This window comes from Carlito syrichta, unplaced genomic scaffold, assembly GCF_000164805.1.
Source record: "Carlito syrichta isolate Samal-C Ts95f unplaced genomic scaffold, Tarsius_syrichta-2.0.1 Scaffold305654, whole genome shotgun sequence".
NCBI lineage: Eukaryota > Metazoa > Chordata > Mammalia > Primates > Tarsiidae > Carlito > Carlito syrichta.
In genome coordinates, this window is record NW_007249750.1 from 608,050 (window position 1) to 632,558 (window position 24,509).

Sequence of the window (24,509 nt, forward strand, 5' to 3'; positions counted from 1 at the left end):
ACAAATACAATATCAAGACAAAGAAGAAACCAAGGACATATTTACCTTGGCACTCTCTAGTGCTTTACTGAGTGGGGTCACTTCATGCTCCTTGTGTTCATCAAAATCCTTCTCAAAAGTTCTTACTGGGGTTTTGCAGGTGACACAGAAGATGTCGGCAGCTTCTTCCTCATCCTCCTCCTCTGGAATGACATAGCATTCATATTCTTCACTGGCACGGCCATGTGCATACCTATAGGCTTCCCGCAGGTCCTGGCACTGGCCTGCTGAGCCCCACTCTCCAAAACCCAGGTCCTCAGCCTCCGCTGCTTCTCCACTAAGTCTCCAGTCACTTTGCCCCCTGGTTGGGTCTCTCCTCTTCATCACATAAGGAGGGTATTCCGGAACCCCCATTCTGGTCATGTTTTCATCAACAAACTCATCCCCTAAATCATTATCATCTTCAAGTCCATATAAGTGGGCAAGTTCGTCCACTTCCTCTTGAAGGTCTCTTTGAGCCTTAGCATCCCCTGCCCCTCTTGGCTCACTGGTCTTTTCAGCCTGGACTACTTCTCTCCTCATCCTAGTATTTTCTTCTGGAAAGATCTGCAGTCTGTCTTCAGAATCATAAAGATCCATGTGATAAAAGTGGAAATCCTTGGGAGCAGACCTGTCCAGCCCTGGTTCCTCCCCAGCTTCTTCCTCCATTGTAATTCGGGAAACCCTGAGAAGCACCTTTGTATAAGAAAGATCCTTCCTGGACAGTTAATAGAGAGTATCTCGGGTCCTGGAACACAAAAAGAGAGGGAAAAATCAGTTCCTGAGAAGGTTACTGCAGTAAATGGTCATTAGATTGGGCTCTACTTATTTACGATTTTAAGAAAAAACATCTGTGCAGCTCAGTTGTGGTTTTGCCTTGAATCACTTGTAAAGAAAGGTTTGTTTCTATGGAAGGATGGGGTTCCTATGCTTAAAAGAGACAGAGGAAATTACAAGAAATGTCAATAGATAGGACTAATGAAAGACTTCTGCACATTAAACAAACAAAAGGCAAAATAACGTGAAGAGTCTCGGGCAATTATTATTTTTTATTTTTATTTTTTTTTGAGTTGGAGTCTCACTCTGTTGCCCAGACTGAAGTGCAGTCGCCCTCCCGGCCACTGCAGCCTCGACCTGCTGGGCTCCGGCGATCTTTCCACCTCAGCCTTCCAAGTAGCCGGAATTACAGGCGTGTGCTACCAAGCCTGGCTGATTTTTTAATTTATTGTAGAGATGAGGTCTCGCTTCCTAGGCGGGTCTCGAACCCGCGGGCTCAGGCAATCCACTCACCTCAGCCTCCCAAAGGCGCAGGATTACAGGCTGAGCCACCGAGCCCGGCAATTATTTTTTTTAATCGTATAAATTGATTGAAAAGTAAGACCTCAATAGATGCATGCACATGGGAAATTCACAAAACAATTACATTTGCATAAATCACCTGCACAAAAACATTTGAAAACTATACTTATCTGTAACAGAGAACAAATAAAATTTACCATTTTGTCTTTCCAGTTAGCGAATATTTTAAAATATAAAAATTATTCCCCAGGCTGGACAAGGGTAGAGTGAACTCTCATATGCTGCTGCTTGACATGTGAACTTGCCCTTCCTTTCTGGAGAGCAAATTCAGCAACCTGGGCCAGGAGCCTTAAAACTGTTTATACCTCTGACTTGGTAATTCTATTCTGGAACCTTGAGGAAAAATCCCAAATGCAAGGCAAAAATTATTTTTATATAAAAATGTCCACCATAAAAAATTTCATAACTACACAAAATTTTTTAAAGATCTAGAGATTAGAAGAATGGTTAAGTAAACTACAGCATGAGCACAATACAGAACACAAAGCAGCCTTTAAAGTGTTTATGGAGAGCAAATGATTGCTTGGAAAAAGACTTACAATGTGATGTTAAGTAAAATAAACAATACTCATTCTATGTAGAATATGATATTCACTATTCTAATGAATGTGCATAAAATCTAGAAAGAAATATTAATAATAATAACAGCATTCGTAGATATAATATTAGTAGTAGTTACTACTTGTGGGAGACATCATGTGCCCTTTTTGTGCTAGGCAGTCTATATATAAGATATTATCATCACATCAACCCTATGTGGTAGGCATTGCTATTATCCTCATTTTATAGAAGAGAAAACTCTGTCTCAGAGAGAGTATCTTGTGCAAAGTCACATAGTAAATTGTTGAACTGGGGTTTGAGCCTTAATCAGTGTGGTGGCCCCAAGACTGTGCTTTGCAGATATCCAACTACGGGGAGAGTAATTGACCAGAGGTTTCAGTTGCACTCTGAAATCCATTGCTGTGTTGCATGGAGGACACACTTCCCATAAACATCTGCCATCCAGTGACAAAGTGTAGCAGGGATATTAAGGCAGATCCATTCTGGTTGACACAGAACTCCTCTGTAGTGTCAGCTACTCAGAGATCCATTGCTGGTTGACACAAAACTCTATAGTGCCAGTTATTCAGGAGACTGAGGCGGGAGGATCGCTTGAGCCCAGAAGTTTGAGATCAGCCTAGGCAACATAGCAAGATCCTCTCTCTGAACAAAACAAAACAAAACAAAAAACAAAACAACTCCGTTTTGGCCAGAGGACTCCTTGACAAATGACCAAACCTTTCTTAAAATGCCTGGCAGTCTAGGATGCCACATTCAACCTTTCTTCCTGCTCTCCTTCATTTGTGGTCAGACTTGTGTCATGGTCTCACAGCTCTACCAGCCTTTTCTACCTTCCTCCCCATTATATGTCACATGTGTGTTTCTCCTAATAAAATCCTTGTCCATTTAATCCCACTTTGTGCCTGCTTGTTAGAGAACTGGATTAAAACAGTCTGTTGGACTCCAAAGTCCTTACTTTCTTCCTGACATAGAATAGCCATTGTGTTATATTATTATATTTTTATGGCAATATAATTAACATACCATACACTTCACTTGTGAAGTGTATGGTTTTTAGTATATTCACACATACGTGTAGTGATCATCACAGTCAATTTTAGGACTTTTTTTTTTTTTTGAGTTGGTGTCTCACTCTGTCGCCCAGACTGGAGTGCAGTGGCGGCTCCCAGACACCACAGCCTCGACCTGCTGGGCTCCAGCGATCCTTCCGCCTCAGCCTTCCAAGTAGCTGGAACTACAGGTGCACACTACCACGCCCAGCTGATTTTTTAATTTATTGTAGAGATGAGGTCTTGCTGCCCAAGTGGGTCTCGAACCCGCAGGCTCAGGCAATTCACTCACCTCAGCCTCCTAGAACATTTTTATCACCTCAAAAAGAAAGCCTGTACCATATAGCTATCACTACTGGCACTCCTCCATTTCCACTTGCCCTAAGCAACTGTTAATCTACTTTCTGTCTCTATTGATTTTCCAGTTTGGACATTTCATATAAATAGAGTCATACAATGCATGATCTTTTGTGACTAGCTTCTTTCACAGAGCATGATGTTTTTAAGGTTCATCCATGCTGTAGCATGTATAAGTACTTCATTCCTTTTTAGGGCTGGACAATATTCCATTTTATGGATACATTATATTTTGTTCATTCATTTATTAGTTGATTTGGATGGCTCCCCATTTCTTTTGGGATGTTTCTATCTTTTCACTGTTTAAAATAATGCTGTTAAAAACCATTTGTGTGGATATAATTCCATTTCATTGTGGTCGGGGAACATATTTGTATTTTTTCCACCCTTTCAAATTTATTGTGATTTGCTTTATGGGCTAGCATATGGTCTATTCTAGAGAATGTTCCATAAGCACTTGAAAAGACGTGCATTTTGCTGTTGTGGGCAGAGTGATCTATAGACGTCTGTTAGGTTCAGTTGGTTTAGAGTATTATTGAAGTCTTCTATTTTCTTCTGCTTAGTTCTTCTGTCCATTATTGAAAATATGGAAACTCAAACTATTGTTTTTAGATTGTCTATATTTCCCTTCATTTATGCAATTGTCTATATCTCTCTTTATTTATGTCACCTTTTATTTCATATTTATTTTGGTGCTCTGTTGTTAGCTGCAAATATGTATATAATTATTACATATTTTTATAATTGCAAAATATTCCTCTTTATCTCTAGTAACTTTTTGTTTTAAAATCTCCGATGTCAGTATAGCCACTCTAGCTTTCTTGTGGTTGCTGTTTACATGATATATCTTTCTCTATCCTTTTGCTTTCAATCTATTTGTATCTCTGAGTCTAAAGTGTATATCCTATAGACAACATATAATTGGCTGCATTATTATTAATTTTTCTTATCTATTCATTATGAGAAACTTCCTAGGAATTTCTAAATTACAACACTTTGTTGGAGTAGCTTAAGTTATTATGTCTTTTTCCATGTAACGAAATAGCATTTCCTATGAAATAATATAACACACTGACAAAGAAAAGTCCTCCTCAGAACCTGGTATGAATATCTAATTCGCAGGATAGTAAAATAGAGCTTAGGAAAGAATATTGTCATCTTTATGTCTACTGAGGACTAAAGATGTAACGTCAGAGAAAGACAGTTTACTATAAAGAAGGATTAAACTATGATAAGAGAGTAACTATAAAGAAAGAACACTAGGCTGGGTGTGGTAACTCACACCTATAATCCCAGCACTTTGGGAGGCCGAGGCAGGAGGATTGCTTGAGCCCAGGTGCTCATGACCCGCCTGGGCAACATGGCAAGAACTTATTGCTAAAAAAAAAAAAAAAAAAAAAATAGCCAGGTATGATGGCCTACACCTGTAGTCCCAGCTACTTGGGAGGCTGAGGCAAAGGAATCATCTGAGCCCAGTTGGTTGAGGCTGCAGTGAGCCACTACACCTCAGCCTGGGCAACAGAGTAAGACTCCAACTTGAAAGAGAGAGAGGGAGAGAGAGAGAGGTGGTGGGGGCGGGGGAGGGAGGAAAAGAAAGAAAGAGGACACTAAAGGATACTCTAAGACTGAAGGAAAGGACTGAATTTTCCTGGTCAGAGCGGGTCCACAGTTGCTATGCAAGCAAGAAAAATACATAGAGACACAGGTGAACCAAGGAAAGCTGGTTGGCAGGTGAGCAGAGGGAGTTGGAAGCATTGTGCAAGTGTCAAGTGCATTAGGAGGACTAAGGGAAAGTGGTCACCAAGCCTCATGAGGGATGCTGAGTCAGAATCATCTATATGAGTTGTTTTCAGATTCTTGACCTCCAGAAACCATGCAAGATAATACATATTTGTTGTTTTAAGCTGCCAAGTTTTGGGATAATTTGTTATGTAACAATAGATTACTAACACCTTGTCCCAGCCTAAAAATAACCTTTCCACCTGAATTTTTTCTCTTGCTACAATTTATTCTGTCTTCCTTCTCTTTTTACATTCAGGCTCCTATAAAGAGTGCCATTTACACCACCGTTCTCAACTACAGCATATGAACCTGAAGACTTTCCAAGGGGTACACAAGCATGGATAGTTTTAGGAGTATCCACTTCCAGGTGGTCAACTTCATATTTAATCTTTCCCAGAGTTGCTCTGACTGGGAAGGAGTCAGCATTTGGGACTTTGTGCAGATTCTTTTCTCTTCTTCTCTGTATTGCAAGACTATACCTCTCACTTGTCCTGAATATTACTTTGCACTGTGAGATTTCATTTCTTGGGAATTTAAAAAACCTCCAGGGGACTAAATAAAAGGACTAAAGAATTTCTACCAAATGGTGAGAGAGTGAATGACATTAATGAATAGGTAAGAAAAAAAAATTTTTTTTTTGAGTTGGAGTCTCACTTTGTCACCCAGACTGGAGTGCAGTGGCTGCTCCTGGCACCGCAGCCTCGACCTGCTGGGCTCCGGCGATCCTTCCACCTCAGCCTTCCAAGTAGCTGGAACTACAGGCGCGCGCTATCACACCTGGCTAATTTTTTGATTTATTGTAGAGATGAAGTCTCGCCAAGTTGCCCAGGCAGGTCTTGAGCCCATGGGCTCAGGCAATCCATTCACCTCAGACTCCCAAAGCATGGGATTACAGGCTGAGCCACCGAGCCCGGCTAAGAAAAATTTTTTTCAGGCTGAGTGGTTTCCAGTTCTTTGCTTTCAACAAAATTGAAGGAGGATCTAATCAAATTGTCAGCTAATATATGATTAATAATAATTTTTTAAGAGAGCCCACTATGTAATATTTGGCATACATTTCAGAAAGAGTTCAAAGGATTGAGTAACATTGCTATAATAAAGTGCTTTCATTTCCATCTGCTTATGTAGGTGGGCAAGGTTACTCAGTGCTTACAGCAACAAAATGAAAACCAGGAAGATAGTGGACTCTAATTCCTGTTGCAGCCTAGAATATATGATTTTAATCCATAGATACACAAATTAACTTTTTTAAAAAGCCCCATCTGTCTCATTAAGAGATGCATTTCCAGTTTATTTTTGTTTAATAATTATTTATCAAAATTTGTAATGTATTTACATTGTTTTATTTACATGTGACTAAAAATTGTACTGGTAACTTAATCCAGAAGAAAAACAGCTTACCGTTTAGAGACTTATGGTTTCAGGAAAACAAGAAAACATTTAAGTCTCAAGTTACATATGTGTATTTTTGTAGCGATGTATCATAGGTGATCAAGAAAAGACTTTCCAAGTGTAGAAAGATATTGCATTCTGTTGATAAGTAAAAAGAAAATACAAATTCAAGGAGAAAAACTAAAAATGCAAAATTTCTAATGTTATAGAAGAGTTTGTGCTTATTTTTTAAAGATACATGATAAAGGGTATAAAAATGCTATAGTATTTAAGAGTCCACTGAATAAATTAAAAGAGTGATGAATTTTATTTGAAAATGTGAATATTTATAATATACCAGAAAGCAAACCTGTTCCAACCATTTATACTTTTAAATTATAACAGCTTTATTATGATATAATCTACATATAGAGTCCACCCTTGTAAAGTGTACAGTTTAGTAGTTTCTAGTATATTCACAGAGTTGTGCATCCATCACAACTATCTAATTCCAGAACACTTTTATCACCCCATTAGCAATTATTCCCCATTCCCTGCTCCTCCCAGCTCCTGGGTAACCACTAATCTATGTTTCTAAGGGTTTGTCTATCCTGGATATTTCATATAAATGGAAATAATACAATATATGTTTTTTGTGTGTATATGGCTTTTTTCATTGAGCATAATATTCTCAAGGTTCGTTCACCCATCCATGTTGCAGAATGTACTAAGAACTCCATTCCTTATTATAGCTGAGTAATGTTCCGTTATATGGATATACCATATTTTGTTTATCCATTCATAAATTAACAGACATCTGAATTGTTTCTACTTTTGTATATTATAAATAATGCTGCTATGAACATTCATATACAAGTTTTTGTGTGAACATAGGTTTTCATTTCTCTTAAGTATATATTTGGGAGTGAAATTGCTGGGTCTTATGGTAACTCTATGCTTAACATTTTGAGGAACTGCCAGACTGTTTTCCAAAGTGGATGCAACATTTTGTATTCCCACCACAAGTGTATGACGTTTCCAACTTCTCCATATTCTCACCAACACTTGTTATTGTCCATTTTAAAAATTAGAGTCATCTAGTAGGTATGAAGTGATATCTCATTGTGATTTTTATTTGCATTTCCCATATGGATTATGGGAAACTTTTTTCAAGTTTTCATGAACTTATTGGCATATTCACATCTTCTTCAGAGAATTCTTTATACAACTTCTTTGCCTATTGTGTTGGTTAATTTTGTGTCAACTTGGCTGGGCCATGGTGCCTAGATATTTAGTAAACATTATTCTGGATGTTTCTGAGAGGGTTTTTTTTGGGTGGGATTAATGTTTTAATTAGTGGACTTTGAGCAAAGCAGATTGCCATAACGTGAGTGAGTCTCACCCAATCAATAATTGAAGGCCCAAATAGAACAAAGATGTATCTCTCTGGAGCAAGAAGGAATTTTGACGGCAGATGGCATTCAAACTTGAGCTGCAGCATCTTCCCTAAGTCCCCAGCCTGCCAGCCTACCATGCAGATTTTGGACTTGCCAGTATCCATAATTGTGTGAGAAAATTCCTTAAAATAAATCTCTCTCTCTCTCTCTCTCTCTCTCTCTCTCTCTCACACACACACACACACACACACACACACACACACACACACACACACACACATTCTATCTGTCCTGTTTCTCTAAAGAACCCCGACTAATACCACCTTTTTAAAAATTGGGTTATTTCTCTGTTTATTAAATTATAGGAGTTCCTTATATATTCTAGATACAAGTCTTTTTAAAATATAAGATATGCAAATGTTTTCTCTCTCATTCTCTGAGTTGGAATTGTCTTTTCACTTTCTTTTTCTTTTCTTCTTTTTTTTTTTTTTGAGTTGGAGTCTCACTCTTGTCGCCCAGACTGCAGTGCAGTGGCATACTCACGGCCACCGCAGCCTCGACCTGCTGGGCTCAGGTGATCCTTCCGCCTCAGCCTTCCAAGTAGCTGGAACTACAGACACACGCCACCACACCCGGCTAGTTTTTGTGATTTATTGTAGAGAGGAGGTCTTACCAAGTTGCCCAGGCTTGTCTCAAACCCCTGGGCTCAGGCAATCCTCTTGCTTTGGCCTCCCAAAGTGCTGGGATTACAGACTGAGCCACCATGCTCAGCCTCTTTTCACTTTCTTGATGGCACAAAATCTTTTAATTTTGATGATGTCCAATCTATCTTTTTTTTTTTTTAGCTTGTGTTTGTGGTACCATATATGAGAAGCCATTACCTAACCCAAGATTATTTAAACTTTTGATAAAAAGTTTTTGGGTAACCTAAGGGAGATCACAAGCAAAAAGTTTGAAGACCACTGATCCACACTCTGCAAACTGGATTCCAGTCCCAACATACCATTAAAACTGTTCTTGCAGTCGGGCTCGGTGGCTCAGCCTGTAATCCCATGCCTTTGGGAGGCTGAGGTGAGTGGATTGCCTGAGCCCGTGGGTTCGAGACCGCCTGGGCAGCGAGACCTCATCTCTACAATAAATCCAAAAATCAGCCGGGCATGGTAGCTCATGCCTGTAATTCTGGCTACTCGGAAGGCTGAGGCGGAAGGATTGCCGGAGCCCAGCAGGCGAGGCTGCGGTGGCCGGGAGCGGCCACTGCACTCCAGTCTGGGCGACTGAGTGAGACTCCAACTCAAAAAACAAACAAACAAACAAACAAAACTGTTCTTGCTAAGGTGACCTTTTTTGTTCAGAAAAGTAACTTTTATTATTTAACTGCACAAGTCAAAAACAGGTACAGTTGATGTTCAAATATTGGCTTAAATTTCCAACCACCATAATTGTTGTGTGTAGTTAACCAATCACTATTATTGTGCCATGGTAATTCATCTGCACAGGCACTTTATCAACAATATATTCCTACACAAAACTAGGAATTATGTGAGCTGCTTATCTTATTCCCTAATTCCTTTCTTGAAAGAACTTTATGTAAATATAACTGATATACCATAAAATTAATCTGTTTTAAGCACAGAATCCAATGATTTTTAGTAAATTCCCCAAGTTGTGCAACCATCATCATGATCCAGTTTCGAATGCCTCCCATTTAAAAAATTGCTGTAAGCCTAATGCTTTTAAAAAAAATAACTATATTATTAAACTGTTTCAACATGACACATATACAATTAGGTTCTGAGAAAAATAACAAGCAAAAAAATGTAAGATACAGTTTAGCACTTTTTCCTAATGTGGAATTTTTATGATCCAGTTTCCCATAATTTCCATGTATAAGGTCAACGTAAGCAGCCAGCTGTTTGCCTTTTCTGCTTATTCCACAGTTACACAGAAGTCAAGTTCAGACACTTCCTTTATCAGCTCTGCTTACCTTTCTGCAGGGAAAGATTTTGTCATCTCTGCTGCTAGACTGCCCTTTTAATGGCATGTCCAAAATCATGTTTTTAAAAATTCATTATTTTTTCTTTCTTTTTATTTATCTCCACGTTTGATTGCCCTTTTTAAAAAAAAATTGAGTTGGAGTCTCACTCTGTTGCCCAGGCTGGAGTGCAGTTGCTGCCATCACAGCTCACTGCAGCTTCAACCTCCTGGGCTCAGGTGATCCTTCTGCTTCAGCTTCCTAAGTAGCTAGGACTACTCAGGAGTAGTTTGTTGTTGCTTTTTTTTTTTTTTTTTATAGCGACAAGGCCTCACTATGTCACCTAGGCTGGTCTGGAACTCCTGAACTATAGCATTCCTCCTGCCTCAGTCTCCCGAAGTGTCAGGATTACAGGCGTTAGTCACCATTCCCAGCCTTTGATTGCCTTTTTAATATAACATTTCTGATGGCCTAACTGTGAAATCCCTGGACTCTATCTGGTGCCCTCTGATCTCTCTGTGCCACTCGAACCTATCGATCCTTCTTTTCCTCCTCCTAGGCGACTGATTGCTGAAATCTCTGTCAAGTTCCTTCCCTTGGCTGCTCCTCACACACTGGCATGCTTCCAACCTCCATCCTAGGCCCTTTTCCCACTCTCTACCTGCTTGAGATGATTCTGTCCACTCTCACGACTCCCACATCCCTGTCTCTGCTGTGGGCTCCAAATTCATGTCTGGGGCCCTAACCTCTGCCCCACACAGAGGCAGAAGTTCTGAGGAGCAGCTGCCTCTCTAAACATCTGCAGCCACCTCAAGCTCAGCGCTGCCAGGTGGAGCTCATCGCCTCTCACTTTCCCCAACTCACCAGGTGGCGTGACATCCATCCAGCCTCCCAAGTCGCAAGTCTGCGGTCTCCTCCACGGCAGCCAGTGCGTGTTGCCTGTTAGTGAGGTGTCCTCCCACCAGTCTGCCAGAGCTCCTCCTCTGCAATGGGGCTTCGCAAACTTTTGGGCACACTCGTCACTTTGGAGATCTGGTTAAGTGCAAATTTGGAAAGTCTGGGGTGAGGTCTGAAAAACTGCATTTCTAAACAGCTCCCAAGTGGTGCCGGTGCTGCCCATCTACCTCATAAGGCAGAAAATGCCACAACACCAACTGGTCAGTTAGTGGCTGGGACAGACTTCCAGAAAACCCATCTTCTTCAGTCTCTCTACCCTCCAGCCTTCAATATCTGTGATGTCTTGAACTGGTGGTCTAGGTCCCCACCTCTCCCTAGATAATCCTGCTAAGCCTCCAGTTTCATCTCTGTTCCTCATCCTCTGTCTGTGGAGACAAAGTTATCATGGCCTCAGAAAAAATAACTCTGCCCTGTGTCCAAGGCTGGTCAGATATGATAGTTTGCCCTTGTGGCCACTCCTCCCTCCTTGGTCACTGGCTGCCTCCATGCCCTCCATGTTCTGTCCTGTTAGCACAGTAAAAGGCTACAGTGGTTATGAGGAGACCAGGGAAACCGACTGGCTCTACATATAGCCCCATTTAGGAAGGTTTGACCAAGAATGGGAGGTTCTGGATCCCAGTGATGGAACCTGTCTTGCTCTTAACCTGAGGGGCCCTTAGCCATCTCTCCTTACCTGGGGCTCTGTACCAAATATCACTCCCAATTAATCATGGCTACACCCTCTTTGGAGGTCCCTCACATATCTCTCACCCACGAGCTCACCCTGGCTCTTCCTGATGGCAAGACAAAAACACAAGAACCAACTGGCCTTCCCTGACCTTTGGAGAGAGAAAGACAGTGGGAGTGTGACTACACAGAGTAGCACTGGTGAGTCCCTGGGGACTTTATTTCTTCTCTCCTTCTCTCTGAATTGTCCATAGGATGCTGTGTTTCCATTTTCCTCTGCCAGCACCACACAGAAGTAGACTTTCAGTAGTCATTAGGTGACAAAGATGCTACTATCCTAACCCAATATTATGCATGCTACCTGCTCTTGGGATCTGGATCCCCATAAGGAAGTTTTCCTCCTGAGACTCCAAGACTTGGGCACAGCACACTTGAGGTTCTCCCATTCTCTATTGCTCCAAAACTCCTCACATGGAAGAGAATGGTAAGCATCATTTCAGTAATGTCTGCTGAGGCTGAGAACCGTGACAGTGCAGGACTGATGCACAGAAGGTCCCAGCTCCCACCATGTCCTGGTCCACGCTATCCTGGACTTCCAACGGGATCAAGTCCACCCTGGGACAGGAGAAGGATGGGTGAAGATAGCCTTCCAGAGGCAGCAGCACAAAGTAAGTGGCTTCTAGGTCTTGGGGCTGGTGTTTTGCCCCCAAAGCATCTATGACTTGAGAAGATTCTAGGACATGAGTTTTTTTGGGCAGTTACTCCTAAAAATTCTGCCCACCATGAGACCCTGGCTGGGGCAGAAGTCCTGGCTCATCCTCCTAATACAGCCTGTTCATGGGGCTGGAGAATGTGGCTTCAAATGAACTAGGCCATATGTTCTTCCCACAGTGAACCTGCCTCCCAGCAAAACTAGTGCTGAGCTGGACCAGGAAGTCACCCTGGTTGTACATACCAGACCCAAGGGGTTGCTAGTCTCTCCTGGGTATCACACACATGGCCTACACTTTAGCCCATGTCTCCCTCCCTGCAATGTTTCCCAAGATCAAAGCTGCCTTACAGCTATGGAAGCACCTTTTTGCCTCCTCTCTCATGATTCATCCTGGGTCCTTTATCGTCGTGGATGCTTCTCAACAAAGCCATCAGAGCCTTCTGCCCTAAGAGGCTCTGAATCCTGCCTTCACAGCCCTGTAAGTCTGATTGTACAGCTAATCAGTATTACTCCCATTGCATAGAAATAATGTCTTACCATAATCACCTGCTTTGAGCTCTGACTTGGCATCAGGGGGGAGGAGGAGGAGAAGAATGAAATAGAGGGTGAGTAGATCTGGAAATAGAACCCGAGAGGATGAGAGAGTCTTGCTTCCTCTCCAGGGGCCTGTTATCAGCCAGCCAGTAGCAGAAGGTCTCCCAAGCTTAGGAGCCATTTCCCTGTCTCCGCTTCACTGGGCTCCTGGTTGCTGCCTCTGCTGCCAGGGCACTATGGGCCATACCTGGTCATGCCAGAGTTAGAAGTCCTGGAGCCAGCATGGAATGGGGCAACATGGAATGACCTGGGAAGTCTGCACTCACGCAGGGGTCATCTGGGGGAGCCTGAGGTTCTTCTGTGACTCTGGCTGACCCCACTGCATGCATGGTCTGTGGCTTTGGGCATCATTCATTGCCCCATCACTGACTGTACATGTGGATGTTTAGATGTGGGTTCAACTGGATCCAAGAGACTGGGACTGTGCTAGGTGCCAGCGGTACAATGGGTAAGACACAGTTCTCGGTCTCAAGGAGGCCCCAGACAAGTGAATAAGTGATTATTACCCCATCTGGGACTGTACATAACTTCTCAGCAACCCCAGGATACATCTCCCTCATAAAGCACAGATTCTGGTCACACAGGCCAAAATCACAGTTTCCCTCTGTGGCTTCTGTATCTCATACCCAAGTGTCACTTTATTGGCAGAAATCTTCCTCAAAACCATCTTGTCTGCTATGTGCCCATGGCTCTTCCTTATGGGTGTCCCCGTCCACTGTACAACATGAGCACTGTACTGTTTTGCTCCTGCTTTCTGAGGGCTCCACTACTGGTAAGTCTTAGGCCTACTCTTCAGGCCACAACTCCACATTCCCCAAGCAACCTCACCTTCTCTAGCGGACATCCTCTGCTCCTTCTGACCACTCTTAGTGTCTTCCATGTAAGACCCACCCAAGGCCCTGGCTCAGGCTGTTCTTCCAGCTGAGTTCCCCACCCTTCCCCATTTCACTGCTGCTTCTTGAATCCCAACGCAGCCAACATGGCTAATGCTTGTCACACCCTCCTCAAGGAACCCTGCGTTGCTGCTATCCATTAATACAAGGGGGATCCAAAAAACCTGGAATTTATTATTTTAAAAATGTGTATTTATTCTCACATGTTTAAACTTCAGTCACCTTCAAAGTACTCTCTATTTGATGCATTTCATCTATTGAGATACTTTGTCCACTGCTCAAATCAGTTTTTGAACTCGTCAATTTTGATGCCTTTTAGTACTTCTGCCATTTTTTGTTTCACCTCTTCCACAAAACTTTCCCTTTGAGGACTTTTTTTCATCTAGGGAAACAAAAAAAAGTTTCTTGGGGCAAGATTGGGTAAATAGGGAGGATGGGGTACGGAGGTCATGCTGGTTTTGGTCAAAAACTGCTGAACTCTCAGCACAGTGTAGCCAGGTACTCTTGTAAATCACCCATTATGAAATGGGAAAATGTGTTGAAAGAATCTCAAAAAATTCACTGAATCTGAATACAGTCTCTCACAACAAAGCTAGCTGGTCCACTGATACTGGTTGGTTCCTAGAGCACTTACCTAGCAGGAGAAGCTGGTACTACAAACCCTCCTGCCAAAAAATCATTCTGGATTTTTTTGGGCCCCCTCATAACAGCATGAATTCACTTCACCCAGCACCCAAGCCAGAGGCCAGGAGTTCATCCTTGATATCATTCATTCTAATTAATAACCAGTTAACGCTGGTTCTGATTCTACCTTCTGGATCTCTAGATAACATTCTTCCTCTTCTCCACCCTCACCCCTCCCCAGGACCATTTCCCTCTGGATTCAGACAGTCCAGTGTTTGTGTTCTGTCTCTGCTACATCCTAGCAGTGAAACTGCAGGAAAATTATCTCCTTAGACCTCACTATAAAACAGATTTATTCTATCTCATAAGATTGACACTGGGATGAAATGACATGATGTATGTAAAATGCTTAGCATAGTACATGGCTCAAAGTAAGTCCTCCTTTGAGAGGCTGAGGTGGCAGAATTGCTTGAACCCAGGAGTTTGAGATCAACCTTGACAACCTAGTAACACTCCATCTCTACAAAAAATACAAAAAGTTTAGCTGGGCATGGTGGTGCATGTCTTTAAGTCTCAGCTACTTAGGAGGCTGAGATGGAAGGATCACTTGAACCCAGGAGGTTGAAGCTACAGTGAGCCATGGTCATGCCATGCACTCCATCCTAGGTGACAGAGTGAGACCCTGTCTCAAAAAAAAAGTAAGTCCTCAACATACTGGCTGCTGTTATTGTTGTTGTTATTATTATTAGTTGAACCTCAGCATCTCCCATCTGAGCTAGTTAAGTTGCCTCCTACATTGTCACTATTGGAGGGTGAATACCAGGGATGAAAAGTAAAAACTCACAGTGGCCACAGCAGTGTGGAATCGTGTGGCCACTGTGAGCACATTTGTCTTTGAAAATAGATGATGGTGGGAGAAGGCTCCAAAGCACATAGCTTCATAACTACAGAGACATTGGCTATGAGGTCACTCCTCTCCCTACAGCAAGAGCCTCCAAGGGGCCCAGACAGAGACATGGTATTCTAGGGATGGAGGGTCCCTTGAAGAACATCTAACTCAATTTCCTGGTTTTAAGATGGCAAAACTGACTTCCTGTGAGGATAAAGGGCTTGCTTATGATCAACTTTATTTAACACGAATTTATCTGGGCTGCTATGTACCCAGTCCTGTGCTGGGTGCTGGACTCACAGGCAGTCAGGTGAAGAGCTTGGATCCAAACCCAGGTTTCCACTAAAGCATACTGACAGACACTAAAAATAACACATATATTTCCATGTGCTACTGAAAGGGAAAGAACCAGAACTCTGTATTACCAATAAATCATCATGAGAAAGTCTTTCAATTAGAAACTGGAATGTGAAACACCAAACTGAACTGTTAGACACAAACAAGAAGACTAGAAAACATGTAGCACAAGTAATAAGAACGCATTCTTTCATGTCAGAATTTGCCTTTTGACCATACATACACAAACTGATCTGTGCACACAGCATCAAAGTGGAAATCTGGAATTCACCCCACAGTCAACACTCACTTTTTTCTTGAATACCTAAACTCTTTCAGTTTCTTGACAGAATTAGAATTTGGGGAGAAATGAACATTGACTCTAAGTTGTCAGTTTATAAACAATGAAACTAAATCTTAGAGAATTAAAGAATTACATCACAACCCATAATGAATATAGTGGCTGGAGAGACTCACCTTCTCTGACAAGGGAGGCAGTTTTTAAAAAAAAGACATTTGCTTAAGTCTTATTTGGGAGGTCTGTCCTTTGTTTTAATTAAAAAAGTCCCCTCAAAATGGTTTTTAAATTTTTTTTTTCAAGAGACAGGGTCTTGCTATGTTGCCCAGGATGGATCCAAACTCTTGGACTCAAGCTATTTGCCACTGCACCCAGCTTTTTTATTAGCCTTTTATGGGTCATGGGTATCATCGAAGAATTGACTGAAGCCTGTGAATTCTTTTCCCAAAAGTGATCCCACAAGGGCACAAACATACTTTTGCATATAATTTTAGGAGCTCATCCATGCAGCCCCTAGGAATTCCTGAGTCACAGCTAAAGAAAACTTGCTTTAAAGTGTTAGCTGTACAGTAATGCAAAATACTTAAAATCAGTTTTATAGGCACAGGCCAAGCCTGCAAACTTTCTACAGGAGGAAACTTCATGTAACAAGCTAAAAATGATTACAATGCTTTTTTTTTTGTATTTGAATCAAAGCATAAAATTATTATTTGTCAGTATGCACATGCAGATTACAATAAAAAGTATCAACTCAATATTGTAGTCAGATAATATCAACATCTAGGGTTCCAAACCATTCTACCAAATAGGTCCTTCTCTAAAAATAACCTAAAGACACATTTGTAAGAATCACCAGCCTCTTCCTACCTTCATCAGAGTCTCTCACACCCTGTACCAATGCCACATTCAGTTAATACAAGTCCTTGCCACAAGAAGGCACAGAAGACATTAACACTGTTTGTTGTATTTTAAACATCTGCAATTGACCATGAACTCGCTTCCCACCTAAAGGAAAGATATTGCATTAACATTACAACATTAAGTTGAGTTTCTAATAATAGAATTTACATCGGAAGAAAATGACTATCGCAAAACTTGCCTGTCAAGGGTCCATAAATGCTTCTTTTAACTTTTAGGACCTGGATTTCTGCTAGAAAATTGAGTCCGTGTTGTGCAGGCTTTCCCTTCTTGTTGACCTCTGCATACCCTACAGGTTACCCCTGCCTGTTTTACACTGGATTTCTGCAAGTAGGGCACTAAGACTGAACAGTAACACGAGCTGGCTTTGGCCACAAATAGCAACAGGAGTGCCATGAGTGCAAGTCCAAATATAGAGCTGCTGCGACTGACTTGCCACTTCTTACTGCTCAAGTGTCACCAGGAAAGGTCACATGCTGTGCTTTGGGTTAGCTTCCTGTACTGTGGGAGTTTGAGACCTGCGGCTCCCCCATGGGACTCAGATGACTGGCCATGGGGAAAAGGCTGGGGGCTGTTATAGCAAGGCCAGGAGGGAGTCTTCTGAGAGCTCTCTCAGGCAGTAGAATGTCCACCTGGGCTTTCCCAGTGTCTTCTTCCAAAGTGTTTTGAACAAGCACAACTATGGAAGTAATGAGATGCAACTTTGTTTTTTGTTTCTCCCATCTTTCCTTTCAAGTATACTCAAGGTATGAATTTGTCCCCTTTCTGCAAATCCAGCAGAACGATGACTTTCTTCTCCCTCTTAGGTGACACAGTCCTAGAGTCATTGAAGTCAGAGTCTCAAATTTAGTAATTGAATGTCCATTTCAATATATTAACCAAAAAGTCAAAACTGGTTTAGTCAGCATCAGAATCTTCTCCCATCCCCAGCTTGGGCCTCTTTAGCAGGAAGCCTTCCCTGGGAAAGGGAGAGTGAAGTTGGTCTCTCCCTTAGCTGCTGGTTTGGATGCCAGGGCAGAAGGCTAAGGTGGTAAGAAGACTCTTGTTTGAGGAGATGGTCACAGTGGGTGCTGACTTCAGTTCTTGGGGCCTAGAAGATGCTTAGATCCCTTTCTCTCTCTCTTGGAACTTTTGTACATCTCTGGACATTCCCATTGTGGAGATCTTTCCCTTGAAGTTTCCATGACCAGACTGAGACTCTCCTATTTTAGGGGGTCTTTGTTTTTCTTTCTTTCTTTCTCTCTCTCTCTTTCCTTCCTTCCTTCTTTCTTTCTTTTTAGATGTTGGAGGATTTTAATGTTCTTCACATATTCAACATAAAATACTGACAACAGACAAACAAAAGAAGGAAAAGACTTTTCAGCAAAGATCTGGAAAGTATCATTCTGGTCAAACACTACAAAGAAAACAGTCAAGTGAATAAAGGACAAGGGGGTTTAACAGAAATTTTCAGTTTAATGGCACAATTAAGAACAAACCAATCAACCTTCTCTTCTACTCATGGAAAGAAGAGTAAAGAGGAATCAAGAACTTTTCGTGAATCAGTTTAAAAATAGGAAGGGAAGGATGGGGAGGGGGCATAACAGTTGCTAATGGAGTGCTGTAATGAACAAGTTTAAGGATTCAACACATTCTAGGTCTCTACATGTATCACTGAGAAGCGTAGTGTTAGAAATATATATGCATAGAGATATAAAGTATATGGATTAAAAACAGACCTTGCTATATTAATATATATATATATAGTATGTCATTTTAATCTCATTATAACTGTATAAAGACCTAGTTTGCTGTTTTGCCTGGTTCTCCTAAACACTCACCAGATGGTCAGTGTTGACCTGAATCAACAGCTGCAGGACAAAGGAGACCCCACTGCTGTCTAGATTCAGCACCTAGTGGGCCCCACCTACCCTCCATGCTGTGTGTTCCCAGGACTCCAGCAATAATGAATGGCAACTTGCATTATTAACTCCACAGGTAAGTCTGAATACTTGAGATCTAGCTAGAAAAAGTAGCAGACAAAATAAACCAGAATTCATCAGAAAAGCGACAGGAAGATTTAAAAATGCTTCCAGTCAGTTCAAGCCAGAATTAAGGGAGTTGTTGGGTCCCACCAGCTTTGTAGAGCTGTGGATGTTTTGTTGTTGTTTGAAAAAAGAAGAATCTGTCATAAGCATGTTCATTTGAGAAAAATACCATGTTTGTAACTTTTTGCAACCATCTCCAAATTACTTTAAATTCTGTATGTTGTTCAGGGGCAGAGCATATGCTGGTTAGGATATGTTCATAGCTGATACATCTCCAAAAAAAGTTTCAGCTGGGCTTGGTGGCTCAGCCTGTAATCTCAGCACTTTGGGAGACCGAGGCATGTGGATTGACTAAGTCCACGGGTTTGAGACCAGCCCGGGCAACTTGGCGAGACTTCGTCTCTACAATAAATCAAAAATTAGCTGGGGGTGGTAGCCCACTTCTATAGTTCTGGTTACCTGGAGGGCTAAGGTGGAAGAACCGCTGGCGCCCAGCAGGTGGACGCTGGGGTGACTGTGAGCATGCAACAGAGTGAGACTCCAACTAAAAAAAAAAAAAAAAATTTTCTTGACGAAGGCGGCCAGCTTCTGAACATCTTCAATCGTGACAGCATTATACAAAGAGACCCAGATGCCACCCACAGACCTATGACCTTTCAAAGGGATTATATCGAGCTCAAGAACTTTGTTGAGAAATCTTTTTACTAAAGCATCATTTTCTTTGGTGTTGCCCATGGTGAATGGAATATTAATCTTCCTTCTATTTTAGGATTCCACCAGACATACATTGAAGCCTTGAGAATTATCAATAACTTCATAAATAATTTGGGATTTGATGGAGTTTAGCTTCTCCATGGTCTTGGCATCTCCATTGTTCTTAATCCACTCCAGGACCAAGCTCAGGGACATAGATGCTGAAACATGGAGGCAGGTGTGCTATACAAGGAGTTGTTCCCAGTCAGCACCTTGTATTCCAGAACGGTGGGGCACTGTCTGGGGGCGAACCCCAGCAGGTCATTGCAGACAATCATCATGGTGACCCCAGCAAAGCCAGTGTTCTTCTGGGCCTCAGTAAAAATCACACCAAACTTGAAAATACCCACTGGCTTGGATAGGAAGTTTGAGGACATGTCGCAAACCAGTACTGCTCCCTTGATATCAGGTATGAAGTCGAACTCCACACCGTGCATGGGCTCATTGCACAATAACGCACGAGGGAGGCAACCGGGTTGAGATGCCAGATACTTGGATTTGGAATTTTCATATAACTTTCAAGTTTAGGGTGGACTGCCGAGGCCGGCGCGGCTGCCTTGAGGGAGTGGCGAGAGGTTAAGAGAGACAGACACAAAAACAAAGAAAAGCTGGGGCCAGGTGGGACACTTTCCTCTGATGGAGAAGTGACCCCGAAATAGCTCAGCATGTTTGTTTTATAATCAAGCACAAAGAAAGTTGAAAGGGGTTCAGGTCTGTGAGGGAGCTATAACGGAATTTTGTTGTGAGCTACAGGTGAGCCGTTCCGCAGTTACCTTGTAACAGCGAAGGCTTTATCTGTACTTTGTGCACCTGGATATGTGGGCATCTGAGACACCGTTCCGTATAGCAGGCTGCATGCCTCGCCTTTGACTAGGATGCAGAGCTACCAAGCGAGACCTTGTCTTCGCTTGGGGCCCTTACTCAAGGCCCGCTAGTGACAGCGCTCCTCTGCTCCCCACATCACCTCCGCTCCCGACAGTGGGCGGTGTTCACAGTCCCAAACTTCTTGGCTGCTTCTGCGGTTTTAGCTGACCAAGCTCCTGTTACCACGTAGTCAGCAATCCCTCCTGCTTTCAGACCCATCAGGTTTAAGGGGACAGTACTGAACTGACCGGACCCACCTCCTTACACAAAGATCACTTTGTAGTTGTCAGGAACAGGTAAGAGTTCCTGCACAAGATTCTCTGTCTTGTTAATAATCTTGGCGAAATCTGACGACCTGTGGCCCATTTCAAGAACACGAATGCCAACTCCTTTGTAGTCTAATAATTCTTTTTGTATCTCTAACAACACCGAGTGCGGCAGCTTGACGGGCCCAGGTCCGAAGTTGACCAACTGCCTCGGGACGTCCCTGGTGCGCCTGCGAGGGCGGTGAGTCTACCAAAGAGGACGGAAGGTGTGAACAGCGAGCTTTCCCAGGCCATCGCAGTGCGAGTCTGCAGCCAACTTCGTATCCTGGCCTTTTGTTATTCTTTAAGGCCTGATATTTTTAGGCTATATGACTCACCTGGGATTTTTAAAAATTATCACAAATCTCCAAAAATGTTTCCAATATATTTATCATGTTGTTTAGGGGTTGACTGTATTTTCTTCGCTTAGATGAGGTCTAAGAAGCATGACTCAGGTTCCAAACCACTTGCTTTGAAAGTCTGAATATAGTGATTTGATTTTGGAATTTTATATTTATTGCTTTTGAGGTAGTTTAGGGATGTTGTTACTGCTGTGTATCCACAAAATAAAAAACACTGGAAGCAAAAGCAAAAAAAGTTGAAAGAAAAAAACCAGGCTAGATGTATGTACAAGAATGCTCGTCACAGCATTGTTTATATTGGCATAAACTTGAAATCAGTTTATGTCTATCAATAGGGAATTCATTAAGTAAATTATGACAATAGTCAACACAAATATTGACAAGTTTTAATAGTAATGTGGAGGCCTATTATTTAATGTGGAAAATGCCCACATTTCATTTGTAAATTAAAAAGGAATATGCAGGATGAGCTCGGTGGCTGTCTGTAATCCCAGCACTTTGAGAGGATGAGGCAAATGAATTGTCTGAGCCTGCAGGTTCAAGACCAGCCTGAGTAACTTGGCAAGACTTTGTTTCTACAATAAATGAAAAATTAGCCAGGTGTGGTATTACACGCCTGTAGTTCCGGCTACTTGGAGGGTTGAGGCTGAGGCAGAAGGATCCCTGGAGCCCAGCAGGTTGATGCTGGGGTGGCCGTGAGTGTGCCACTGCACCCCAGCCTGAGTGACAGAGTGAGACTCCAACTCACACACACACAAAAAAGAATATGCAAACTATTGTTACAGTACAATCATACAGAGCCAACAGGATGTGTGTACATATATAATACATATGGAAAGAAATTTATCATGAGGAATGGCTCATGTAATTATGAAGGCTGATGAGTTCCAAGACCTGCAGTCAGCAAGCTGGAGACCCAGAAGAGCTGATGGTGTAGTTCCAGTCCAAAGGCAAGCAGACTCAAGACTCCAGAGAGCCAGTGTTCCACTTGGAGTCAGAAGACAGGAAAAAAACCCCCAATATCCAGCTTGAAGGCAGTCAGGCAGGAGGAATTCTCTCTTAGTCTTTTTGTTCTGGTCAAACCTTCAATTAACTGGAGAAGGCCCATGCACATTAAGGAGGTAATCTGCTTTACTAAGTCTATAGATTCAAATGTTAATGTCATCCAGGAACACCATCCAGACACACCAGAATAGTGTTTGACCAAGTATCTGGGTACCCTGATGGCCCAGTCAAGTTGATACATAAAGTTAACTCTCACATATATATACACATTTACTATAAACTGTTTATGTTCCCCACCCCATCCCCAAGTTCATATGTTGAAACCTATTTCTCAATGAGCTGATATTTGGAACTGTGGCCTCTGGGAGGTGATTAGGTCATGAAGCCAGAGCCCTCATGAATGAGATTAGTGCTTTCATTTGAAGGAGGCTCCAGAGAGCTCTCTTGTCCCTTCTCTCACATGAAGACACAGTAAGAATATAAGTATCTATGAGCCAGGAAGCAGCCCTCACTAGACACAGAATCTGCTGGTGCCTTGATCTTGGACTTCCCAGGCTTCAGACCTATGAGAAATAAATGTTTGTTGCCTGCCTAGTCCATGGCATTCTGTTATAGCAGCCCAAATGTATTAAGACTATATATATATATATCACACACACACACGTATAAATCTGATTCCAGGCTTTCCCAGCTCAAGACCTTCAACAGCTCTGTCACTTTGTCCTGAATCAAGAGCAAGGCCAAAGGTAGTGGTTTAGGCCTGTAAGCCCAGCACTTTGGGAGGCTGAGGCAGGAGGATTGCTTCAGGCCAGGAGTTTGAGGCTGCTGTGAGCTATGATTGCACCATTGCACTCCAACCTGGGTGACAGAGTGAGATCCTGTCTTTTTTTTTTTTTTTTTGAGTTGGAGTCTCACTCTGTCTCCCAGGCTGGAGTGCAGTGGTATGCTCATAGCCACCCCAGCATTGACCTGCTGGGCTCCAGTGAAACTTCTGCCTCAGCCTTCCAAGTAGCTGAAACTACAGGTGCACGCTACCACACCCAGCTAATTTTTTGATTTTATTGTAGAGATGAGGTTTCACCATGTTGCCCAGCTTGGTGTCGAACCCATGGGCTCAGGCAGTTCTCTTGTCTTGGCCTCCCAAAGGGCTGGGATTACAGGCTTGAGCCACTGTGCCCGGCAGAGATCCTGTCTTAAAAAAAAAAAAAAAAAGACCCCAGGGTCTTGCTTTGGCACAGAGCTCTCCCTCTCCCCCATCTCTCCCACTATCCCTCTCTCTGCACTCACCAGATGGAAACTGAAGCTGTGTACTGTTCTTCTCAGTCTACACTACATATTTCCTAGACAGAGACTAGGACTGTTTTGTTCCCTGTTGCATGAATGGATTCAGCTGCACCCTACACTTCATCTTCATATGTAAACTGGATTTCCTGATATGTCCTTAAATAAGTCTCCTGTAACCAAGTGGTCTTGTTTAGTCTGAGTGTCTGTGTCTGTGTAATAAAACGTTTATTTTCTGGGTCTGTCTACCTCTAAAATGAAGAGTTAGAGAATAGATTGTGTTTAAACACGCTGGTTGGGAGCCAGGATGCTTTAAAAGTAGAGATATATTTTTGTATCTCCCCTCTACCTCCCCTTCCCCCGTCCAATACTGGCACAAAGCACTCAATAAAAGTTTGTTGAATTGACAAAAATAAATTTGTGGCTTCTACCCAGTGCTTGGCACTTCGAGGCTCTAAAAAATCACCGTTGGATTTAATTTTAAGTTTCTTCTCCCAGCACATTTGTGACATTCTTGAGGGCGGAAACCATGTTTTATTCAATAGGGTTCGGTGGGGTCCCTGTTCTCAAGTTTACAGTTTAGTGTGGGAGGCTAAAACAGTAACCCGTCCATTTAACAAACATTTTTCCAACGTCAGTCTGTACAAAGGTGGAAAAACCGTGGCATGAGCAATAATTCCCAGGCTCCAGACCAGGTGGTGAGATTGATCAATTCTGGAGGGCGGGGTCGGAGGTAGACCTTTTAACTTTCTCATTGGTTGCAATAACCCGCCCTCTAAATTCAGCCAATCACGGACGCCCGCAGGCAGCCAATCAAAAGTGCCCGGGAGGCGGGGCTCTGGTGTGGCGTCGACGCGGATTAGATAACAGCAAGAAATGTCAGGGTTGGGACTGTTCTGTGGCAGGGGGTGCGAGGCGGCCAGGCCCGGGCGAGCCGCGCCCTCGAGCCTCTGACCGCCGGCAGCCATGGAGGACGAGCAGCCCGACAGCCTCGAGGGCTGGGTGCCGGTCCGCGAGGACCTCTTCGCCGGGCCTGAGCGGCACCAGCTGCGCTTCTTGGTGGCCTGGAACGACGCGGAGGGCAAGTTCGCCGTGACTTGTCACGACCGCACGGCGCAGCGGTGGCGGCGCAAGGGGAGCCAGCCGGGGCCCGCGTCTG

At 42.8% G+C, this 24,509-nt stretch overlaps 2 protein-coding genes and 1 pseudogene across 3 annotated transcripts in view; 1 reads left to right on the forward strand and 2 right to left on the reverse strand.

Annotated features, from left to right (window-relative positions):
• FSD2 (fibronectin type III and SPRY domain containing 2) overlaps window positions 1-17,039 on the reverse strand; it is a 47,626-nt gene extending 30,587 nt beyond the window's left edge. For both annotated transcript variants that reach the window (XM_008062096.2, XM_008062095.2), the window contains exons 1-2: window positions 16,935-17,039; window positions 46-766 (exon numbers count right to left, since the gene is read on the reverse strand). In XM_008062096.2, coding sequence (XP_008060287.1) covers window positions 46-687 — 642 coding nt within the window. In that variant the 5' untranslated portion in view covers window positions 688-766; window positions 16,935-17,039. The remainder of the gene's footprint in view (window positions 1-45; window positions 767-16,934) is intronic.
• Window positions 17,040-19,037: 1,998 nt separating this feature from the next.
• On the reverse strand, window positions 19,038-24,318 carry LOC103264439 (annotated as a pseudogene).
• Window positions 24,317-24,509, forward strand: part of WHAMM (WAS protein homolog associated with actin, golgi membranes and microtubules) — a 22,751-nt gene continuing 22,558 nt past the window's right edge. The window contains exon 1 of the mRNA XM_008062105.1: window positions 24,317-24,504. Coding sequence (XP_008060296.1) covers window positions 24,317-24,504 — 188 coding nt within the window. The remainder of the gene's footprint in view (window positions 24,505-24,509) is intronic.